This window comes from Trametes versicolor (genome assembly GCF_000271585.1).
Source record: "Trametes versicolor FP-101664 SS1 unplaced genomic scaffold TRAVEscaffold_3, whole genome shotgun sequence".
NCBI classification, from domain to species: domain Eukaryota; kingdom Fungi; phylum Basidiomycota; class Agaricomycetes; order Polyporales; family Polyporaceae; genus Trametes; species Trametes versicolor.
Window position 1 is genome coordinate 3,381,879 of NW_007360323.1, and position 17,055 is coordinate 3,398,933.

Below are 17,055 nucleotides of genomic sequence, written 5' to 3' on the forward strand. Positions count from 1 at the left end.
TCCGCCTCCATGGCGGCATCCCCGCCGCTGGGTGCTGCGCAGCGGCAGGCGAGGCGCAAGAGGGGCGCCAGGTGACCGGCAGGGGGAGGGGCGACGGCCGAGGAGGAGGATTGGGAAGACGGATCTCGATCGGAGACGGGGACGGCGGATACGAATTGGGAATGGGAGAAGCGTGAGAGCCGTGGCCGGGGCGCTGGAGAGTGGGTGCGTGTGCGGTGTGCAGGTGTTCTCCCGTTCTTATGTGCTCATGCGCGTCGATTGGCTGCAGCTGCCCGCGTTCATCACCGGCGTTGCCGTCGTTTCAGCAGCCTCCGTTTGCTCAGCGCACTGACAGGCGTTCCCTCGCCCTGTCCGTCCCCTGATCTCCCACACTCGCCCTATTTAAGCACACAGCGGCACCCCATCCTCCTCCCCAGCTACTCTTTCGTCCTTCTCCCCTTAGGCACCTTAGACCTCACCCTAACTCCTTTTACTTCCGTCTCGCCAACCATCTGCGATGCGTTTCTCTACCTCCATCTCCGCTCTCGCTCTCGCCTCTGTCGCTCTTGCGCAGGACACCGTCGTAAGTTGTCTTCAACGATGTACGCGACCTCGTCTCTCACAATATACCCGTAGATCCACGTCGGTTCGGATGGTAACGGCACCGCGAAGCTCGCCTTCACCCCCTCGTCCGTCAACGTGACCTCGGGCTCGGTTGTTACCTTCGTCTTCGACGGTGCTCCCGGCAACCACACCGTCGCCCAGTCGGCCTTTGGCAAGCCCTGCGAGCCCCTTGCTGGCGGCTTCGACACTGGCTACATCTTCGTCCCCGCGGGCACGGATGCTTCCTCGACGTTCCCGACGTTCAACATCACGGTCGAGGATGCCACCAAGCGTAAGTATCCATGTACCGCTTGCATAGAGAGTGGGCCGCTCACCTGTTTGTTTGCAGCGATCTGGTTCTACTGCGCCCAGCTGAACCCCGCGCCCCACTGCATTTCCCAGATGGTTGGGTAGGTCTCATTCGTGTTTTCATTGTACCACTCTCGCTCATAAGTTCGTAGTGCCATCAACGCCCCCGCGACCGGGAACACGTTCTCGTCGTTCGCGGCGCTCGCCGCTGCGGCGCCTAGCGTTGCTCCGCCTGCCCCCGCGCTCTCCGGCGTGAACGCGTTTGCGACTGCTGCCCCCGGCCCCCTCACCGGCAGCTTCGTCGGTGTCGCCGCCCCCAGCGGCACCGCGCCCGCGCCTGCGAGCTCTGGCGCTGCTGGCTCCGGCGCCGCGTCGGGCTCGGGCACCGCGTCGGGCACTGCTTCGTCCGGCAGCGCGTCGGCGACGAAGAACGCAGCGGGCGTCGTTTCCGTCAGCGGCTTCGCGGCGTTCGTCGCGGCCGCTTTCGGTGTTGTCCTCGTCTAGAGCGGTCTCTGAGCGGTCGGGTTCGGGTCTGGTTGTTGAGGAAAAAGAGGGGATACGGAACAGGGTTGTCTTAATGGCGGGGTCTTCTCGTATACCACGGTGCAGCGCGGACTGCCTACCCTACGTTCTCTCGAGCTAGTGCGCGTTCTGGTGCTGCTTTCGACAGTCTGCGAGGGGAGAATCGACGACGTGTTCTAATTTCTTGCACTCGGCCGCGCTGGCCCCTGCCCGACCTGATCACCCTGGAGCCCCGCAGTATTAGTGTGCAGGGCAGGTGCGACGCGGGATTGAGATGAAACTATTTCTGCGGGGGATCCCCACGCTTGCGGGTGGCGTGGGTGCGTTCGTGGGCGTAATGCGCGATCTGTCAATTGCGGATGCGCGAGACGCGCGGAAGCGATGCTGCAAGAACCCCGGGAACTCCGCGTTGCAGCTGTAGAGTTGCCATGTTGGTGCTGGGTGCGAAACGAGTGACCCGTGCCCGCGGTGATGGTTGCCGGGCGCGACCCGTGCTGCAGCCGCATTTGACGCAGGCTGTTGGACATATTCTATTGAATGTGGTGCACATCACTGTCCAGGGTGACATGGACTGTGGACATCTGGCGGACGCGAGCACCTGACCTCCTGCGTGCCCGGAGGCGGGGACGCGCGCGGATACTGAGACATTTTCGCGATGCTCATGCAATGGAGCGATGCCCCAGAAGCACCACCGATCACACTGGCACACAATTGACTCGCGCGCGGATGTCCGGTGTACCCCGCAAGCGCGAGGTTCGTGCTGCGGACGGCGAAAGAAGGCGCGAAGGGGCGAGTTACGTGCGTGCGATGCTTCTCTGGGGGATGGTTGGACAGGCGCATTATTAGGCCATATAGGTACGGCGCCAGCGTGGCTTCCGAGTCGCAGCCTGGCGGCGGTGACAGCGACGTCTCGACGCGCAGCAGCGCGCGTTGCGTACGTACCGGGCAACGCCCTTCCCAGGTACACCTCATCCCCGCGTCTGGATCGTCTCGATTCACAGGCACGAGGGGCGAGCACGCCCGCCATACACGGAGGCGACTGGGGCTGGGCTTGCGTGCGGGAGGATCGATAGCACGCCGCACAGACTGCATCACCATCGAAGGGGGATACTTAGCTGGTCCCTGGCGCTGCGTGTTCCGGGGTATGCGCAAGCCCCTGCCGGCATGATTAAGCCCTGTCAGGCTGTCCAGTACACATGCGGTGCGGTGTGCAGAGGGCTTCTCTGGCGCTGATGCTGAAGCTTGCGTGACACCGGCGTGGGGGCGGACTGCAGCGGATTGTTCGTCGGTGGGCGCGAAAAGGGCCCATCGCCGGACGCGAAGCGCGTCGGCGCGCGGCGCTGTATCGTACATAGTTTGATCCACTACAATGGAACCACTTACACAAGGCGCAATATAACTGTATAACCATACTGCAGGGCGTGTCTGACGGCGGACGAGCTTAGCCGTCGACCCGGCGCACCCGCATGGGCACGCAGGCCCCCTCCTCTCCGGCGACGCGCGGGCGGGGCAGGACGCCGCGCACGTACTCAATCTTCGTCTCCGGCCCGTTCGGAAGCTCGAAGGTGTAGTTCTTGATGAGAACGCCAAGCACAGCCTATATAAGTAGGTGTTCAGTCAGAATTCGCTCTACACCCGAAGAAGGGCACAGGCGGGAGCCCGCGATGGCGTCGGGCCGCCACCGGGGCCCGCTGCGGAGAGACGACGGGGCGTAGAAAACGACAAAATTGAACGCACCTTGAACTCGGCGAGGGCGAAGCCGCGCCCGAGGCACATGCGCGGGCCGTCGACGAAGGTGAGCAAGTGGCGGTGGCCCTGCACCTCCTGCGCCTTCTTGGGGATGCCGTCGTCCGCGAGCCAGCGCTCGGGGCGGAACTCGCGCGCGTCTGCGCCCCAGAAGTGTGCGGAGACATTGATGGCGCCGATGGGCACCGTCATGTGCTGCCCGGCGCGGACGGCGACGTGGTCGGTGAGCTCGCCGTTGGGGAGTCGGAGGGGTTGGGAGAGCGGGATCACGTCGTCCTTCGCGGCCTGCATAGGCGAGGGGTGGATGTTAGTCCAAAAATGAAGAGAGTATACGGAACGTACCTGGCGACTAGTGACGGCGAGCGGAGGGTGCAGACGCAGGATCTCGTGCACCACCGCGTCGAGGTAGTGGAGGCCGGAACCATTGGTGAGCTGCTCCCACGTCGGGTCCGAGGTTGGGAACTGTTCCTTGAGTTCCTCGCGGAGCCGGACCTGCTTCTCTTGATGCCTACAGAGCTCGATGAGAGCCCACTAAAGCACGGTCAACAACCATCGCGGGAGTATATGCCGGAAATTGACGGCGTACGGTAAGGCTGACTATAGGGTGGTGTCACTTTCGTCAGATGTGCGTCCCGTCGGTCAAACACGAGATGGACCTACTCGATGTGGTCTCGTAGCCGGCCAGGATGAGAACTTTCATCTGCCAAAAAGAAGTGTGAAAACCAGATCGACACGCGCGTGGGACACACGACCGCCTACCTGAGCCATGATCTCCTCCTGAGACATTTGCAGACTCGATTCGGCATCCTCAGCCTTAACTATACAAACAGGGGCCGTCAGATTCCGCGGGCAAAGATGCCGGGCCAGGGGGATCGACAGGGGGTTCCGCGGCACTCACTCAGCAGCCCGATGATGCTCTTGTCCTCGCGGCCCTTCTCGCCCGTGCCCTGCATCTCGCGGCGCGTGTTCTCGAGGAGCACGGTCGCGATCTCCTCCATGCTGCGGTTGAGCTGGATCTGCAGGCGGCGCATGGGCGTCGGGATGCGCCAGAGGAAGGGGAACGTGTTCCCGAAGAAGATCGCCGCGGCGGTGATGGGCGAGGGCTTGATGTGGCCCATGCGGTCGAAGACCTCTGCAACGGCGGAGTGCTTGCCCTCGAGCGAGCCGAAGTCGTGCGAGAAGCCGGCGATGCCGACGCTGTCTAGGCTGTGGGGACAGGGTGAGTACCGCAAACATCCGGCAAGCATCGCGGGAACCGTACGAGACATGGTTCATCCTGAGAGGGGTAGTTAGTACGATCGCACGTGGTTTAGGAGGTGTGCGCCATACCACTTCTGCACGTCGATCATGGCGGAGTCCACCGCCGCCAGCTGGTTGTCCCAGTTCGTCTTCAGCTGCGTAGGAGGTCAGCGGGCCGGAATGCACAGTTTTATCTTCGGCATCCTACCTTGTAAACGGAATCGTAAAAGATCGACGTCATTCTGCGAATAGCAATATTGCTAAAAGCCGGCGAGATCGCCTTGCGCTGCCTAGCGACACATGAGTCGGTCTCCGATCACCCACCTCGCACGACCAGACCAACATACCTCTTGTGCGACTCACCCTCTGCCCAGAGAAGACCACGCCCGAACTGCACTGGGTCGGCAAGGTGCACTCACCGCTATATCCGCGGAGACCACTCACCAGGTTCTCGATCGCGACGCGCGCGAGCTTCGTCTGCACATACGTGAACGTCTCGTGCGTGTAAAAGTGCGCGATCGCCTTCGGGTCCGTGAGCACCACGCGCGTCCCGCCGAGCGGGGCGGGCACGCTGAAGACGGAGCCATATTTGTCCGCCCATACTTCATAGAGGTTCGAGGTGTCGATTGCGTTTCCCATAACCTGGGCGGCGCCGAAGAGCCAGCTGGTGCGCGCGGGGCCGGTGAGGGGCGTGGCGGGCCCGCGCGTGGCGTAGGATCGCGCGAACTTGTAGAGCACGTAGACGGCGAGGAGGACGAGACTGACAGACCAGCCTGAGACGGGCTGGAGGTCGGACGGGATTATCATGGCGGGCCTCGCGCTGGCAGGGTGAGCGATAGCGAGCAAGTTGGGGTTGGAAGGAGAAAGGCCTGCGCCGGAGTGAAGACAGATGCTTCACTTTTGTCGCGAACAGGACCGCCATGTTCCCAGGAGGCACGGGAGCGGACTTTCCACTTCACCCGGGTCGGGGGCCGCGTGGCATGTCCGTTTGTAGCTGTTTCACTTCTCCTTCTGTCGGAAGTGTTCAGTGGGTGACATAGATGCGCCAGGAGTTGTAAAAAGAGGTATTGAAAGTACTTCAGAGCGAGCGCCGTCGACCAGGAAACGAGCGGACGTTGAGTGGTTGGGAGCTGACCGGGCCATTCACGTAACGGCTCTTACCATATGTTTCCCGGGGACGCCGGCCTAGAAACACTTCGCGATAGCTTGTGCCTCAGGGCCACAATGTAACCTCGATGTGAGATGAGCTTAACGATACGCATGGATGAGAACATGGTGGTTCGAGAGCAAGTTGTTTGGCTGAGAACCGTCTCAGTCGAGATTCGTGCGGTCGTCGGTGCCATCACCCAAACTCATAGCGCCCACGATCGAATTCCAAGAAAGGAAAGCCAGTAACCATATACAGACAGGCACAGCTATACGACTCCGAAGCACGGAAACACAAACGAGTTCCAAGGGCTCGCGGGCGTGGCCGGGGACTTGTCGAGCTTGAGGCTTTGGAAAGAGCGCGGAAGGGGTAGGTCCATCGCGAGGGACTGAGAGGGTGGTACATGGAATCTTCCCGGTGCGACATTGGTCAGGACGGTGAAGACTTCCATCGCGCGCGAAAGGTCTTCGCATATCTCTGACCAGGTATCCAAGGTGGGGAGTGTGTGCAAGATGAAAAGAGGGGACACGTCTCCGGCGGAAGGAGGTTCGGAGGCCGTTGGTCCTCCAATCGAGGTCCTTGTTTCGCCTTGGGGTGCAGTAACGGTGACACAGTGAGAGGGAGGCATGAAGACCCTGGCGTTGTGGTCGAGCGAGAATGATCCATCGAGAGGCGAGGAGGTCTTCGCTCGGTGAGTGAAGGGAGCGGGCCCTACGCGAGTGAATGCATCCTCCGTCTCCGGTCCTGAAGGCTGCGGGTTCGCGATGACTTCCGGCACTGAGCTTCCCGAGGCACTACGTCGCGCGCGTAGACGATCCTCCATGAACGGCAGCTTGATTTGGTAGGGCGACGTTGTGCGTTTCCGCATGACAAGCCTCTGCACCGTCTGAGGCTGGAAGCAATTCGTATGAGTATACGCGAGCAACGAGCATCCCGGAAGTGTATGCGGTGCCCGAGACTATTCACCCCGTCCACAGCCTCGCCGTAAAGGAACCGAATATCCGGACACGCCACAGGCGCTTCGCTGTGACAGACAGCGTCTTGTGGTCGTGATAGGGATATCTTGACACGAGGGTGCATGTTCATAGACAGAGTGTCCGTGTCCGGATGCTGAGAAGTCGTCTGCAGAGCTGCTAGATCCGAGTTCTGGTGTGCGGGAAGCTGAAGATCCGCAGAGCTAGCATGCGTTTTGAAGTGCATGTTGTCGGTAAGCTAGATGAAGAGACGAGACGAAGGAGAGCGAGCAGGATCGTCGACCAAGGAGAACTGGTTCGCATTTTATCCAAGCCGAAGATGATGAGGGTGACATCGTGGCTAACGACTTGAGACGATCTAGACCAGGCCTTCTCTCGTGAGGCGAAGAGGAGCAGTTCATAGCATCCATAACCGTGTGTCGTTTAGTTCTATGTCGCAAATGGCACCCTCGGTCCTGGAGTGAGTGAACGGTGAGAGGAGGAGGGAGGAGGAGAGAAGCGGTGATCGGGCCGGGGATGGCTGTGCACCATAAATGGCATCCGTAGGAAACGCAGCACAGCGTCTCTTTATCCAAGCCTTTCGTCTCGCTGCGGTCGTGCACTCTACCTACGTAGTTCCTCTTCTTCTCTGTTCTCACTGTATCGCGGGTAGAGTCTTTGAGGTCTTTTGTGTTGTGTTTTGCACCATAATCGCGCTGCGAGCTCTTTCCCGGGTGAGTAGACACGCGTATCACAACGACTAATTCTGTCACTGGTAGTGATCTCATACCTTAGCTAACGGGCTCGACTACCGACACACGCCTGTGAGTTCTTCCATACATAATGGGTCTATCTGAGAGATGTTAACATCGTCATCATATCAGCTGGATCGCCTGGATCGTCCCGAGTGGACGTCGGACATGACCCACATCCCTACCGGGCCTGGTCAAAGTTTCTCTATACCTCTCGCCCCCCCATCTCCATCTATAGCCTCACCATTATCGACATCAGCTACTGTGCTCGACTCTCCGCAGTCTTACCAGCCATCACATTATCGCCGAGCATCGGAAGGTCCGGCGGGCGGGTACGGCACGCCGAAGTCCACTCAATGGGAATATGACCGCGATGACAAGCAGATCGCCCTCCTTCAGTCCGTGAACAGGAACATAATGGTGGTTTTTTGGTACCAGGTGGGTATGCCGTCTATATTCTCGACTGGGGTGCCTGTCTATGAGAAGTTCAGTGGGTTGAAAGAACTCGCCGTCTGGGTCCCGCATTCGAAGCCGAAGTTTATCGCTTCTGCTTCTGAACGTGGTGTACACTCCATACCATACTACTAGGGCCCTCTTTGTAAAATATGTCCAGAGCCCTTGGCTGATCGACTTGTTTTGCAGCCTAACGCCCAGCCGCTCCGGCTTCACCGGGAAATACATGCGTTCCCGTTCTTCTCATTCAGCATCTTCACCGAAATTGTGGAACCTCTACATCTCTCTGACAGGACGTACCTTGACTGGTACAATGTACGGACCAGCGCATGGGAACAACAACAGGTCTCCTTCGTGCGCAGGGTAGAGGCCGAGGAGCGGCTTCTATATCGTGTACGGCACAGTCTCTTCGAGCCGCTGCGGGACGAGGAATGCCCTGAGCTGGAAGTCGAGATCAGGCTTCAGGAGGAGTTGTCGATGCAGCCTAGCGCTTCCCGTTCAAGCGCTCCACGGAACTTGAAGAGGCCGGCCGACCAGCCTTTGAGCCCGCCTGTGGGCAAATACCATAGATCGGCTTCCATGAGGCAACCCACCGCCTCACCATACACCCCAGCAAGCCCGCCGGCTAACAGCGGTCACATCCTACCTCAGCAGACGAACTTGGAAAGTGCGGCCTTCGACGTCAACTCGTCGCTGCCTTCTACGAGTCACAACTCCCCACAGAGCACTCAACTAGGGACACTGCCACTGCCAGTCACTTTGGCCAGTCCCCAACGCCCTCCCCTTCACGCGCCACCAACCCGGTCTCCCAGCAAGAATGTGGAGATCTCCATCCACGACATTTCACCGTCCACCAGCATGGCCTCCACAAGGATGTCGTCCACCTCAGAACGCCCCGTACAAGCTCCTGAGGACCTTCCGGTACCGGTACCCCGCACGCCCTCCTCGCTCGCCACCGCGCTCCTCCTGCCCCCACTCGCCGCCCTCCCCCAACCCCAAGGCCCGGGCGTCCCGCGCAAATGGCCAAACGACTTCTTCGTGTACGAGATAGCCGCAGGCCTGCGCCACATGGAGCGCCTCGCCGCGTCCGAGCCCGCGCTCAAGCAGGACGAGGTCTTCCGGCGCGCGTTTGGGGTCGCATACGTCAAGTCCACGTTCTGCCGCCACCGCGCGCTGTGGCGCAGCGCGGGCGCGGCCGTTCGTGCGGAGTATGAGGAGATGGGAAGGGACCCGAGGGCGTGCTGGGGCGAGTTTGCGAGGCATGTGGAGGGGAGGGAGGAGGGGAAGAGGAGGGCGCGGAAGGGGAGGGGGAAGGCGGGCGAGGAGGAGGGCGAGGATGGGGCGCAGGAGAGGATGATGAATGTGATTGGGATGCCGCTGCCGATGATCATGGCGGCGCTGCCTGCGCAGGGTGGCGGGGCCGCTGGGGTGGGGACGGGTTCGGGCGCGCGGTCTGCGTCGGGGGTGGGGGATGTGAGAGGACAGCTGCACGCCGACGATGAGGACGACGACGTCGAGCCGGTGATGGGGTCGCTGAGGCCGCCGGAGGAAGTACAAGTGCAGCAGAGTGAGTGTCATCATTCGTCCAACTGGCCTGGATGGAACTAAAAACGACATTGATCGTCCAGGACGCGGGTGAGAAGCGCGCGTCAGACCTGGATTCGATTTGTATACCCAATGTAAAGTATGATATCTCGCTTTCGCGCAGACATGCTGTAGAGTATACCTTCATTGTCACATTATTGTTGTAGTCGTTCTGTACGTCTAATCGGAATGCTATGTTATACAACAGGTTATCAGCTGAGCGGAGGGGGATACGAGCACTAGGACTCGAAGCTGAACGCCGAGTCATTCCAATGGGACTCCGGAATCATTTCCTTCTTGGCCTCCACGATGGCGTCTGACACCTGCCTTGCGAGAACGTCGTTCCCCAGAGGGAGAGAAGCCGCGATAGCCCTCCTCAGTACGCGCTCCAGCGGCACCACCTCGTACGTCCGATTCTCCGGTACAGACACGATCCCCGTCAGCTCGACCGGGGATGGCATGCCGTGAGGGTGGAAGTGCGCCGGGTCAGAGATGCGCGCGACACGTCGCTGCGCGTCCTCCTCATCCTCCTCGACCAGTCCGTACATCTCCAGCTCCGACCGCGGCGCGGGCTTCGCATAGCTCGGCGCGTCGACGAAATCGAGGCTGACACGCGGGTCCGCCCCAACAAGCAGCACACGGTGCACGATGCCGAGGTCGAGCTCAAGCTCCTTCTGCTGGTGCACGGGGAGCTTGTGCATGCCGAGGAAGCGGAACGTCCAGACGGACTCGGGGGAGAGCGCAGACGCGACGCGCGCGGCGAGCCCCGGGAATTGTACGCGGATACGGCCGAGGATGCCCCCGAGGACGAGGTGGTACGTCGCGAGGGTTGGGGCGCGGACGGCCGCGGGAAAGAGCTTGAACGCGCGGAGGGCGACGAGGGCGCCGGCGTAGTCGCGCTGTGCGAGCAGGGTGCGCAGCGCTTTGTGCAGCACGACTGGGTCGAGTGCGGGGGAGGGCCGGTTAGGATTCTGCCGGATGTGTTCGAGATGACGGGTGAGGAGATCAAGGTATACGGCGCGGGCGGAGAGCGCGTTGGGGGGCACGCGAATCCGGTTCGTGCGTCGGTAGCGGTGCGAGCAGGAAAGGCGGTGGAGAACGCGGAAGATGGTCGAGAAGGTGTGCGCGGAAGGTCCAACGTCTGCAGTGCGCTTCTGCATGAGCATGCGGTAGATCGCGAAGGCGACCTCGTAGTTGCGCCGGCCGACTTCGTACGCGAGGAGCGCGTTGCAGAAGGCCAGGTCGGGCTTGATGTTCTCCACGCGCATGCGTTCGAGCGTCCATTTGTAGACTTCGAAGGAGGGCTGGGATGCGGCCATATCACGGAGGAGGGTGGTGTAGGGGGAAGCGGGCGATTTTTGTACGACAGCAGAGGGTGCCGGTGCTGCAGAGGTCTGTTCGGCCCAGTCCTTCGCACCTTCGGGGTCTCCGCCGTTATGCAGCGCGCGGATGATGTAGGTGTTTGTGTCCGCAGAGAAAGCGTAGTCGGGCACGCGGGTCTCTAGAAATCTAACGGCGACCTTGCGGATGAGTGCCGGGGATGTCTGCAGCCCCTCCACCAGCATGCGGAGGACATCCCGCAATGCAGTCTCGTCGAAAGAATCTTGAGTGAAAGCCCCGGAGATAGTGTCGAAGAGGACGTCTTCCTCAACCGACAACTCGGCAAGCTTGACGATGTGCATCTGAACGCGCAGGGAGACGGAGGGGATGTAACCTTCGCGCGTCATGCGCGAGTACAGCATAGCAGCCTTCATCACTTCGCCATAACGGAGGAATGCCGCGGCGGACTGCTCATACAAGTTGAAGCGAGAGGGATTATCCAGCGTCGAGCGATCGAGGGCGTGATAGATGATGGAGGCGGCCGCAGAGGAATTGCCGTCCGCTAGCTTGCGCGTCATTGAGTCGCATAGGCGTTCGACGTCGCTCTTGCCACGTTTGGCGGTGGGAGCGCGATGGTCCGAGGCATTGAGGACAGACGATGATGACAAGAGACGCGGCCTCAACAGAGTGGAGGAAAGACCACGGCGAAGGCAAGTAGATGTAAGCTGGGCGCACCCTGAGGCTTTTGAAGAAGATGTGTGGAAGAGGCGCGACCTCAGCGGGGTGTTGAGAGGAGGGGCATGGCACGCAGGAAGGGTCTTGAACGGTAGTGTCGCAATGTTGACCTGCACCTGCACGATCAGAAACATAAATACTGTGAGCCTGGCGGAACCTCATTCGTGCTCACCAAATGCCTTAAGTTATGCGATGGTTGCGAGAGCGCCACCTCTGTGGTAGTATATGAGCCTGGCCCGATGTATGCCCTCCAAGTAACCTCCAGGGCTCCAACTATCCTCACCGTCGGCAATGGTAGGTTACAGACTCCACCACAGGATCTTCTTCAAATGCCCTCCAGAACGTGTACTCAGTGTGGGCCAAGTGTAGCAGTGAGTGGAACGCGAGAGACGGTAAAAGACAAGAACGACTCGGAGAAGGACCGTCCACCGAATTTCGATCGAGTGTACGTGGGCGCTTACACAGAGCACTCTAAGAAGCGGCCCGGAAAGACCGGGCGCAGCTGTGACGGCGGGTCACAACCCCGCCCTGTGTGACACGGGAGGGAATATGGGGCGGGAGGGAGAAGCTGGTTCGCCATCCACCACGACCTCCTCGCGCTCGCGCTCGTCGCCGTCCGCTCATCCCCCACGCACACTCTCATTCACCCACCACACTCGGTCCGCTGTATCCCACCCTCGGCTAGCTTCCTTTCTCTCGCGTCCTTGTTCAGCTTGCCCCGCGGTCGCCGGTCGACATCCCAGCTCCTGACCTGCACCCATGGCCACCGAACAGCCCGCCGACGGCATCGAGTCGGCTCCTTCGCCCGCCGTCAGTAGCCTTCGATCTCGCTTTGAGAAACTCGCTGCCGATTCGTCTCCCGCGCCCTCTACCTCTTCTCTCAAACCCTCCGGCAGTGTTCAGCACCTCGCCGCCGTCCCGCCCAGTCCCCGGCTCCGTGCCTACTCCCCCGCCGACGGAGACCATGAGTCCTCGGTACCGCGTAGTCCTTCACTCCGCCCCGTCTCATCTGGTTCCGATCTGAAGGCGGCCACTAAGCGTCCACCCCCTCCGCCTCCCATCCGCCCGTCCTCTCGCGCTCCCTCTCCTGCGAACCTTCGTGCCAGCCCCCTCATACACCCTATTCCTGATTCCAGCGTTGCCCCTCCTGAGCATGAGCCTTTGTCCGAGTCTGTTTCTGTCTCGTCCGTCTCGTCTAGGGCTGCCTCTATCTCGCGTAGACCTCCGCCTCCGCCACCTCTAGCGTCCCAGGACCACACTGCGCAGAGGAACGCGGGGGTCTCTTCCCTCATCAAACAATTCGGGTGAGTGCCGCGTTGTGGCCTGATTTCTCGTTATGGCTATGTTCCTCGTTCGATTTCGCACGTCCGGCGGCGAAGCACTAAATGGAGTTTCCGCACATCGCTTCCCCTGCTTCGGCTTCTCCATTCAATTTGTACCAGTTTCTCTTCGCCCTCTCTCGCGCGCTGAGCTCTCGTTGCATGTTCAACTCACAGTTGTGAGCTGGCTGTGTGTTCATCGGGCGCAGCTAAGAATAGCCAGGGTGAAGATATCAACGCAGTTGAACTTGTGACGAGAGATGAAAGCATATTCGGGCGTCAAGATCTCGCGCCACAGTGCACCCCTTGTTCTCCTGCCCAGGCCTGCGCAGATCATGTCGCGCGCGGCTGCCTCGCACCATGCTATTATATGTGCGTTCATATGGAGACCCGCCCAGACACCCTTGAGCGCCCATAACATCCAGATAGACTGTCATACAAAGTCGCCAATCCCACCGGAATTCTAACATGGCTTCTTCTCGCAGAAACGCCGCCCCACCTTCTCCTGCTCTTCCTGCAAAACCGCCTGTGCCACCGGGGCGTCCTGTCTCCCAAATCTTAGCAGGAGCGCCTCAAACACCACCCCAGCCAGCGTACTCCCGTCGACCACGGCAGTCTTTCCCACCAGATGATCCCGCGGCTCCTTCCGCTCAGACACTTCCCGCATCTATATCTGGCCCATTCCTCACTGTATCTCCCGAAAGATACGATCCATTTCATGATAGCCACTCCGACAGCGAAGCTGGCAACGTCTCCTCTCCTATCCCCCCTCCACCTCTCCCATCACGCAAACTCAATGGTCATGGCCACAATACAGCGTATCTCCACACTCCAGAGTCGTCTTCGGATAGCTCGTCGGTGTCAAGTACAAGCAGTAGTCGTACCTCGAGCGAGAGTGACGTCAACGCTGTCAAGCCGCCACCATCGTCACTTGCCCCGCCCTCATCTCCTCGACCGCCCCTTGCCCCTCCTCCCCGCCCTCCTCCTCGGCACCGAGTAACTCTGCAGACCGCCACTCTCGCTACCTCTTCGTCCCCCTCCGCTAGCACCAGCTCGTTTACACCTCCCCCTTTGCCCACGCGGAAAGGTGTTGCTACTCCAGTCGACGACCAACCTCCCCGTCGTCTTCCACTACGTCACCAGAGCATGGTAGAACAAGATGCGGAGGCATCTGTCGAGTCTTCTATAATCGCCGCACCGCCAGAGCGGAAAGTGTTTGGTGGACATCTTCCTCCTCCGACGCGAACGATCGCCCTGGGAGACAAGCTGCCTCCTGCCAGACGTGCCCAGTCGGGGTCGTCGAGCGAGTCTGAAGGTGAGGATGACTCCAAGTTGAAGGTAGAACTATTACCAGACGCCAGTCGCGCGTCTCGTCGACCTCCCCTCGTCGACTGCCACAACTACTCGGAGTTCAATATCCACGTTCCTGCTTACAGCGGGTACGTTGCGGTGTCGGGCCACACTGCAGCGGTCGCTTCCCACCATCACCTTAGGATATACGACTTGTCGTCCTCGTCATCCCCGATCTGGAACTTAGACTCCAAGGATGGCTTTGGTACGAAGCTCAAGGACTTCAAGATCACAGCACTGGAGTTCCGTCCGACCTCACATCAGGAGGATCGGGGGCACTTCCTTTGGCTGGGCACTAAGGACGGACACCTCATCGAGATGGACGTGCGTACGGGCTCGGTGACCGCTATGCGCCCCCACATCCACGCACACACGGTGACCCACATGTACCGCCACGGCCAGTCAATGATCACGGTGGACGACACCGGAAAGGTGCTTGTGTTCACATCTGCGGAGGGCGTTGATCTCAGTCTGGCTATGATCCAACCCCGCGTGGTACGCATCGCGGAGAAGCAGGAGTTCACGAAGCTCCTAGGCGGGCAGCTCTGGACGTCAACGCGCGATCCTAACGGCGGCGGCTCGGTTCCGGGTGCATCCAGGGGCCCGTATGTACGCGTTTACGACCTCTTCACGCCGGGTGCCGTGGGCCGCTCACTGCTGCCCACCGAACACTTGGGCGCAGTCACTGCGGGGACGATACTTGCGACCCAGCCTGGCCAGGTGTACTTGGGACACGAAGGTGGTCATATCAGCATCTGGTCGACCACGGACACGGACGGGGCCCCGGCGCAGTGTGTGGAAGTGGTGAAAGTGTCGTCGTCAGACGTGCTTAGCCTGGAGGGCGTGAACGAGAGGCTGTGGGCGGGATCCCGTAAGGGCCTCATCTCCGCGTACGATGTCACGTCGAAGCCGTGGACGGTCACGAATTGCTGGGAGGCTCATAACAAGCTCCCGGTGTTGAGGATCGCGGTGGACACCTGGAGTATGGAGAAGTTGGACCGGCTGGTGATTTACAGCGTGGGCCGAGACGAGCAGCTGAAGTTCTGGGACGGGTTATTGGGCATCGACTGGATCGGTAAGTCTACTCTCAGATGTGTTAACGACATATGGAAGCTTAATTTTCAATATGCAGAACAAGAGCTACTGAAGCGGGAGACCGAGTTCAGCACGTTCCGCGACATGACGGTGCTCATCGTCTCCTGGAACATCGACTCCGCCAAGCCCGACCAGCTGACGGGCACGCCCGAGACCGTGAACTTCCTGACGGACGTGCTGCAGAGCGTGGACCGGCCGGACGTGATCGCGTTCGGGATGCAGGAGCTGATCGACCTCGAGAGCCGGAAGATGGCAGCGAAGACGGTGCTGCTGGGCGGGAAGAGCAAGAGCACGGACGGGACGATCAGCCAGAAGGTGACGACGTCGTACAAGAAGTGGTACGACCGCCTGGTGCTCGCGGTGCGCTGCGCGATGCCCGCGGACTCGCCGTACACGGTCGTGCACGCGGAGAACTTGGTTGGGCTGTTCTCGTGTGTGCTGGTGAAGAACACTGAGAAGATCAGGCTGAAGAACGTTGCGCTCACGACGGTCAAACGCGGGATGGGTGGCAGGTACGGTAACAAGGTACGCAGGGCTTCTGTGATTCGCTCAGGAGATGGTTTACTAACCTGAATCTGTTACAGGGCGGAATCATCGCGCGCTTTGTTGTGGATGACACTTCAGTGTGCTTCATCAACTGCCATCTTGCCGCCGGCCAGCACCATGTTCGTCAGCGCAATGCCGATGTTCAGGCTATCGTCGAGGACAACACTCTGCCCCCCGATGCAAGTGCAAGTTCAACGGATGAGATTGTCGCCTTTGTCAATGGTGGTGACGGTTCCATGGTCCTCGACCACGAGATTGTCTTCGTGAGTACCTCAGCTATTCTACTAGTTTTCGGGACTAAATTGGGTCCACAGATGAACGGCGACATGAACTATCGCATCGACCAGCGTCGTGAGGCTGTCATCGCTTCGATCAAGGCAGGCGACCTCGAACATCTTGTCATCCACGACCAGCTCCGGAAGGAGATCAAATTCAACCGCGGTTTCCGCCTTCGCACGTTCTCTGAGGGCCCACTGAACTTCGTGCCGACGTACAAGTACGACCGGCGGACAGACGAGTTCGACTCATCGGAGAAGGCCCGGGTGCCAGCATGGTGCGACCGGGTGTTGTGGCGGGCTCTGGTTCCGGAGCGGGTGACGCAGCTGCACTACCGGCGGTGGGAGGCGAACGTGTCGGACCACCGGCCGATCAGCTCGGCGTTCAGGATGACGGTCAAGCAGGTGAACCACGAGGCGCGGGCCCATGTGAAGGCGCAGGCGATGGAGCGGTGGAAGGCGGTCGAGCGGGAGCGGCTGGGCGCGGCGCTGCAGCACTACATCGACCAGCAGATGATCTGAGGCTGAGGGCGCGCGGCGGTGCGCATTGCATGGGACTCGTATCGGTCAACATACTCTAGCTTCCTCTACATATACATAGATCCTGCACATAGGCTCCGGACTGGACATTATTACGACCACGATTAGCTACTGGCATAGGTCGCGATACGCACAACATCATTATCCGACATCCGTTCATTCATTTTGTATCCGTTGTATACCATGTAGCGTACGATAGTCACCTCGGGCGAGTATAATGGAGGTCGTTCACTTGTCGCCGTCATCTTCGGCATTTTACTCGTCGGTGGGCGCAAGCGAGGGATATACTGAAACCGAGGCACAGCAGTCGCTAGGCTCTAGTTGCGTTCTCGCGATCGGGAACTTCCCGGCGTGCACACACAATGACGTCCATCGCTGCGCTCGCCGCCGCCTTTCTCCTTCCCGCCGTCGACCGACCTCTGCTCGATGTGCTCCGTGTCGTGCTCATCCTGAATGCAACTGTGTACGACAAATCATCGTGTGTGGGTGGCGGCGGCGACTGCTCTGGGGCGGCGAATAGCGATCTCGGCATTAGATCTGTGCAGGGTCGACGAGTAACGTACAGGACAAGCGGTGCCGCCCTGCATA

At 60.2% G+C, this 17,055-nt stretch overlaps 5 protein-coding genes across 5 annotated transcripts; 2 read left to right on the forward strand and 3 right to left on the reverse strand.

Annotated features, from left to right (window-relative positions):
- Window positions 1-496: 496 nt before the first annotated feature.
- TRAVEDRAFT_70408 (uncharacterized protein) lies at window positions 497-1,581 on the forward strand (the record flags this gene model as incomplete). Its single annotated transcript, XM_008037716.1, has 4 exons — window positions 497-562; window positions 616-874; window positions 932-992; window positions 1,044-1,581. The coding sequence occupies 4 exons, from the start codon at window positions 497-499 to the stop codon at window positions 1,393-1,395; spliced, it is 738 nt and encodes a 245-aa protein (XP_008035907.1). The 3' UTR covers window positions 1,396-1,581.
- Window positions 1,582-2,677: 1,096 nt separating this feature from the next.
- TRAVEDRAFT_57308 (cytochrome P450) lies at window positions 2,678-5,072 on the reverse strand. The gene is made up of 12 exons (XM_008037028.1): window positions 4,843-5,072; window positions 4,746-4,789; window positions 4,607-4,688; window positions 4,489-4,553; window positions 4,421-4,435; window positions 4,058-4,365; window positions 3,919-3,977; window positions 3,820-3,859; window positions 3,746-3,756; window positions 3,502-3,690; window positions 3,151-3,444; window positions 2,678-3,010 (listed from the first exon to the last, which is right to left on the reverse strand). Exons 1-12 carry the CDS (start codon window positions 5,035-5,037, stop codon window positions 2,855-2,857), a joined length of 1,458 nt encoding a protein of 485 aa, XP_008035219.1. The 5' UTR covers window positions 5,038-5,072; the 3' UTR covers window positions 2,678-2,854.
- Window positions 5,073-5,813: 741 nt separating this feature from the next.
- TRAVEDRAFT_45098 (uncharacterized protein) lies at window positions 5,814-6,745 on the reverse strand (the record flags this gene model as incomplete). Its single annotated transcript, XM_008036927.1, has 2 exons — window positions 5,814-6,437; window positions 6,512-6,745. 2 exons carry the CDS (start codon window positions 6,743-6,745, stop codon window positions 5,814-5,816), a joined length of 858 nt encoding a protein of 285 aa, XP_008035118.1.
- Window positions 6,746-7,248: 503 nt separating this feature from the next.
- TRAVEDRAFT_27583 (uncharacterized protein) lies at window positions 7,249-11,645 on the reverse strand. The gene is made up of 5 exons (XM_008036692.1): window positions 11,515-11,645; window positions 9,332-11,458; window positions 7,893-9,270; window positions 7,383-7,688; window positions 7,249-7,322 (listed from the first exon to the last, which is right to left on the reverse strand). Exon 2 carries the CDS (start codon window positions 11,183-11,185, stop codon window positions 9,527-9,529), a length of 1,659 nt encoding a protein of 552 aa, XP_008034883.1. The 5' UTR covers window positions 11,186-11,458; window positions 11,515-11,645; the 3' UTR covers window positions 7,249-7,322; window positions 7,383-7,688; window positions 7,893-9,270; window positions 9,332-9,526.
- Window positions 11,646-12,300: 655 nt separating this feature from the next.
- On the forward strand, window positions 12,301-16,710 carry TRAVEDRAFT_164149 (DNase I-like protein). Its single transcript, XM_008037717.1, has 5 exons — window positions 12,301-12,646; window positions 13,147-15,086; window positions 15,144-15,631; window positions 15,691-15,915; window positions 15,967-16,710. The coding sequence occupies exons 2-5, from the start codon at window positions 13,808-13,810 to the stop codon at window positions 16,447-16,449; spliced, it is 2,475 nt and encodes an 824-aa protein (XP_008035908.1). The 5' UTR covers window positions 12,301-12,646; window positions 13,147-13,807; the 3' UTR covers window positions 16,450-16,710.
- The last annotated feature ends 345 nt before the right edge of the window (window positions 16,711-17,055 follow it).

What these genes read in the sequence shown, in the direction of transcription:
- TRAVEDRAFT_57308 (XM_008037028.1), bottom strand. Translation starts at nt 5,037, where the DNA reads ATGGGAAACGCAATCGACACCTCGAACCTCTATGAAGTATGGGCGGAC. An exon ending in GAGCATCATCGGGCTGCTGA is followed by an intron (nt 3,978 to 4,057) that starts GTGAGTGCCGCG and finishes CTGTTTGTATAG; the next exon opens with TTAAGGCTGAGGATGCCGAA. An exon ending in TCGCCCTCGCCGAGTTCAAG is followed by an intron (nt 3,011 to 3,150) that starts GTGCGTTCAATT and finishes CTACTTATATAG; the next exon opens with GCTGTGCTTGGCGTTCTCAT.
- TRAVEDRAFT_27583 (XM_008036692.1), bottom strand. Translation starts at nt 11,185, where the DNA reads ATGACGCGCAAGCTAGCGGACGGCAATTCCTCTGCGGCCGCCTCCATC.
- TRAVEDRAFT_164149 (XM_008037717.1), top strand. Translation starts at nt 13,808, where the DNA reads ATGGTAGAACAAGATGCGGAGGCATCTGTCGAGTCTTCTATAATCGCC. An exon ending in ATTGGGCATCGACTGGATCG is followed by an intron (nt 15,087 to 15,143) that starts GTAAGTCTACTC and finishes TTCAATATGCAG; the next exon opens with AACAAGAGCTACTGAAGCGG. An exon ending in GTGGCAGGTACGGTAACAAG is followed by an intron (nt 15,632 to 15,690) that starts GTACGCAGGGCT and finishes AATCTGTTACAG; the next exon opens with GGCGGAATCATCGCGCGCTT.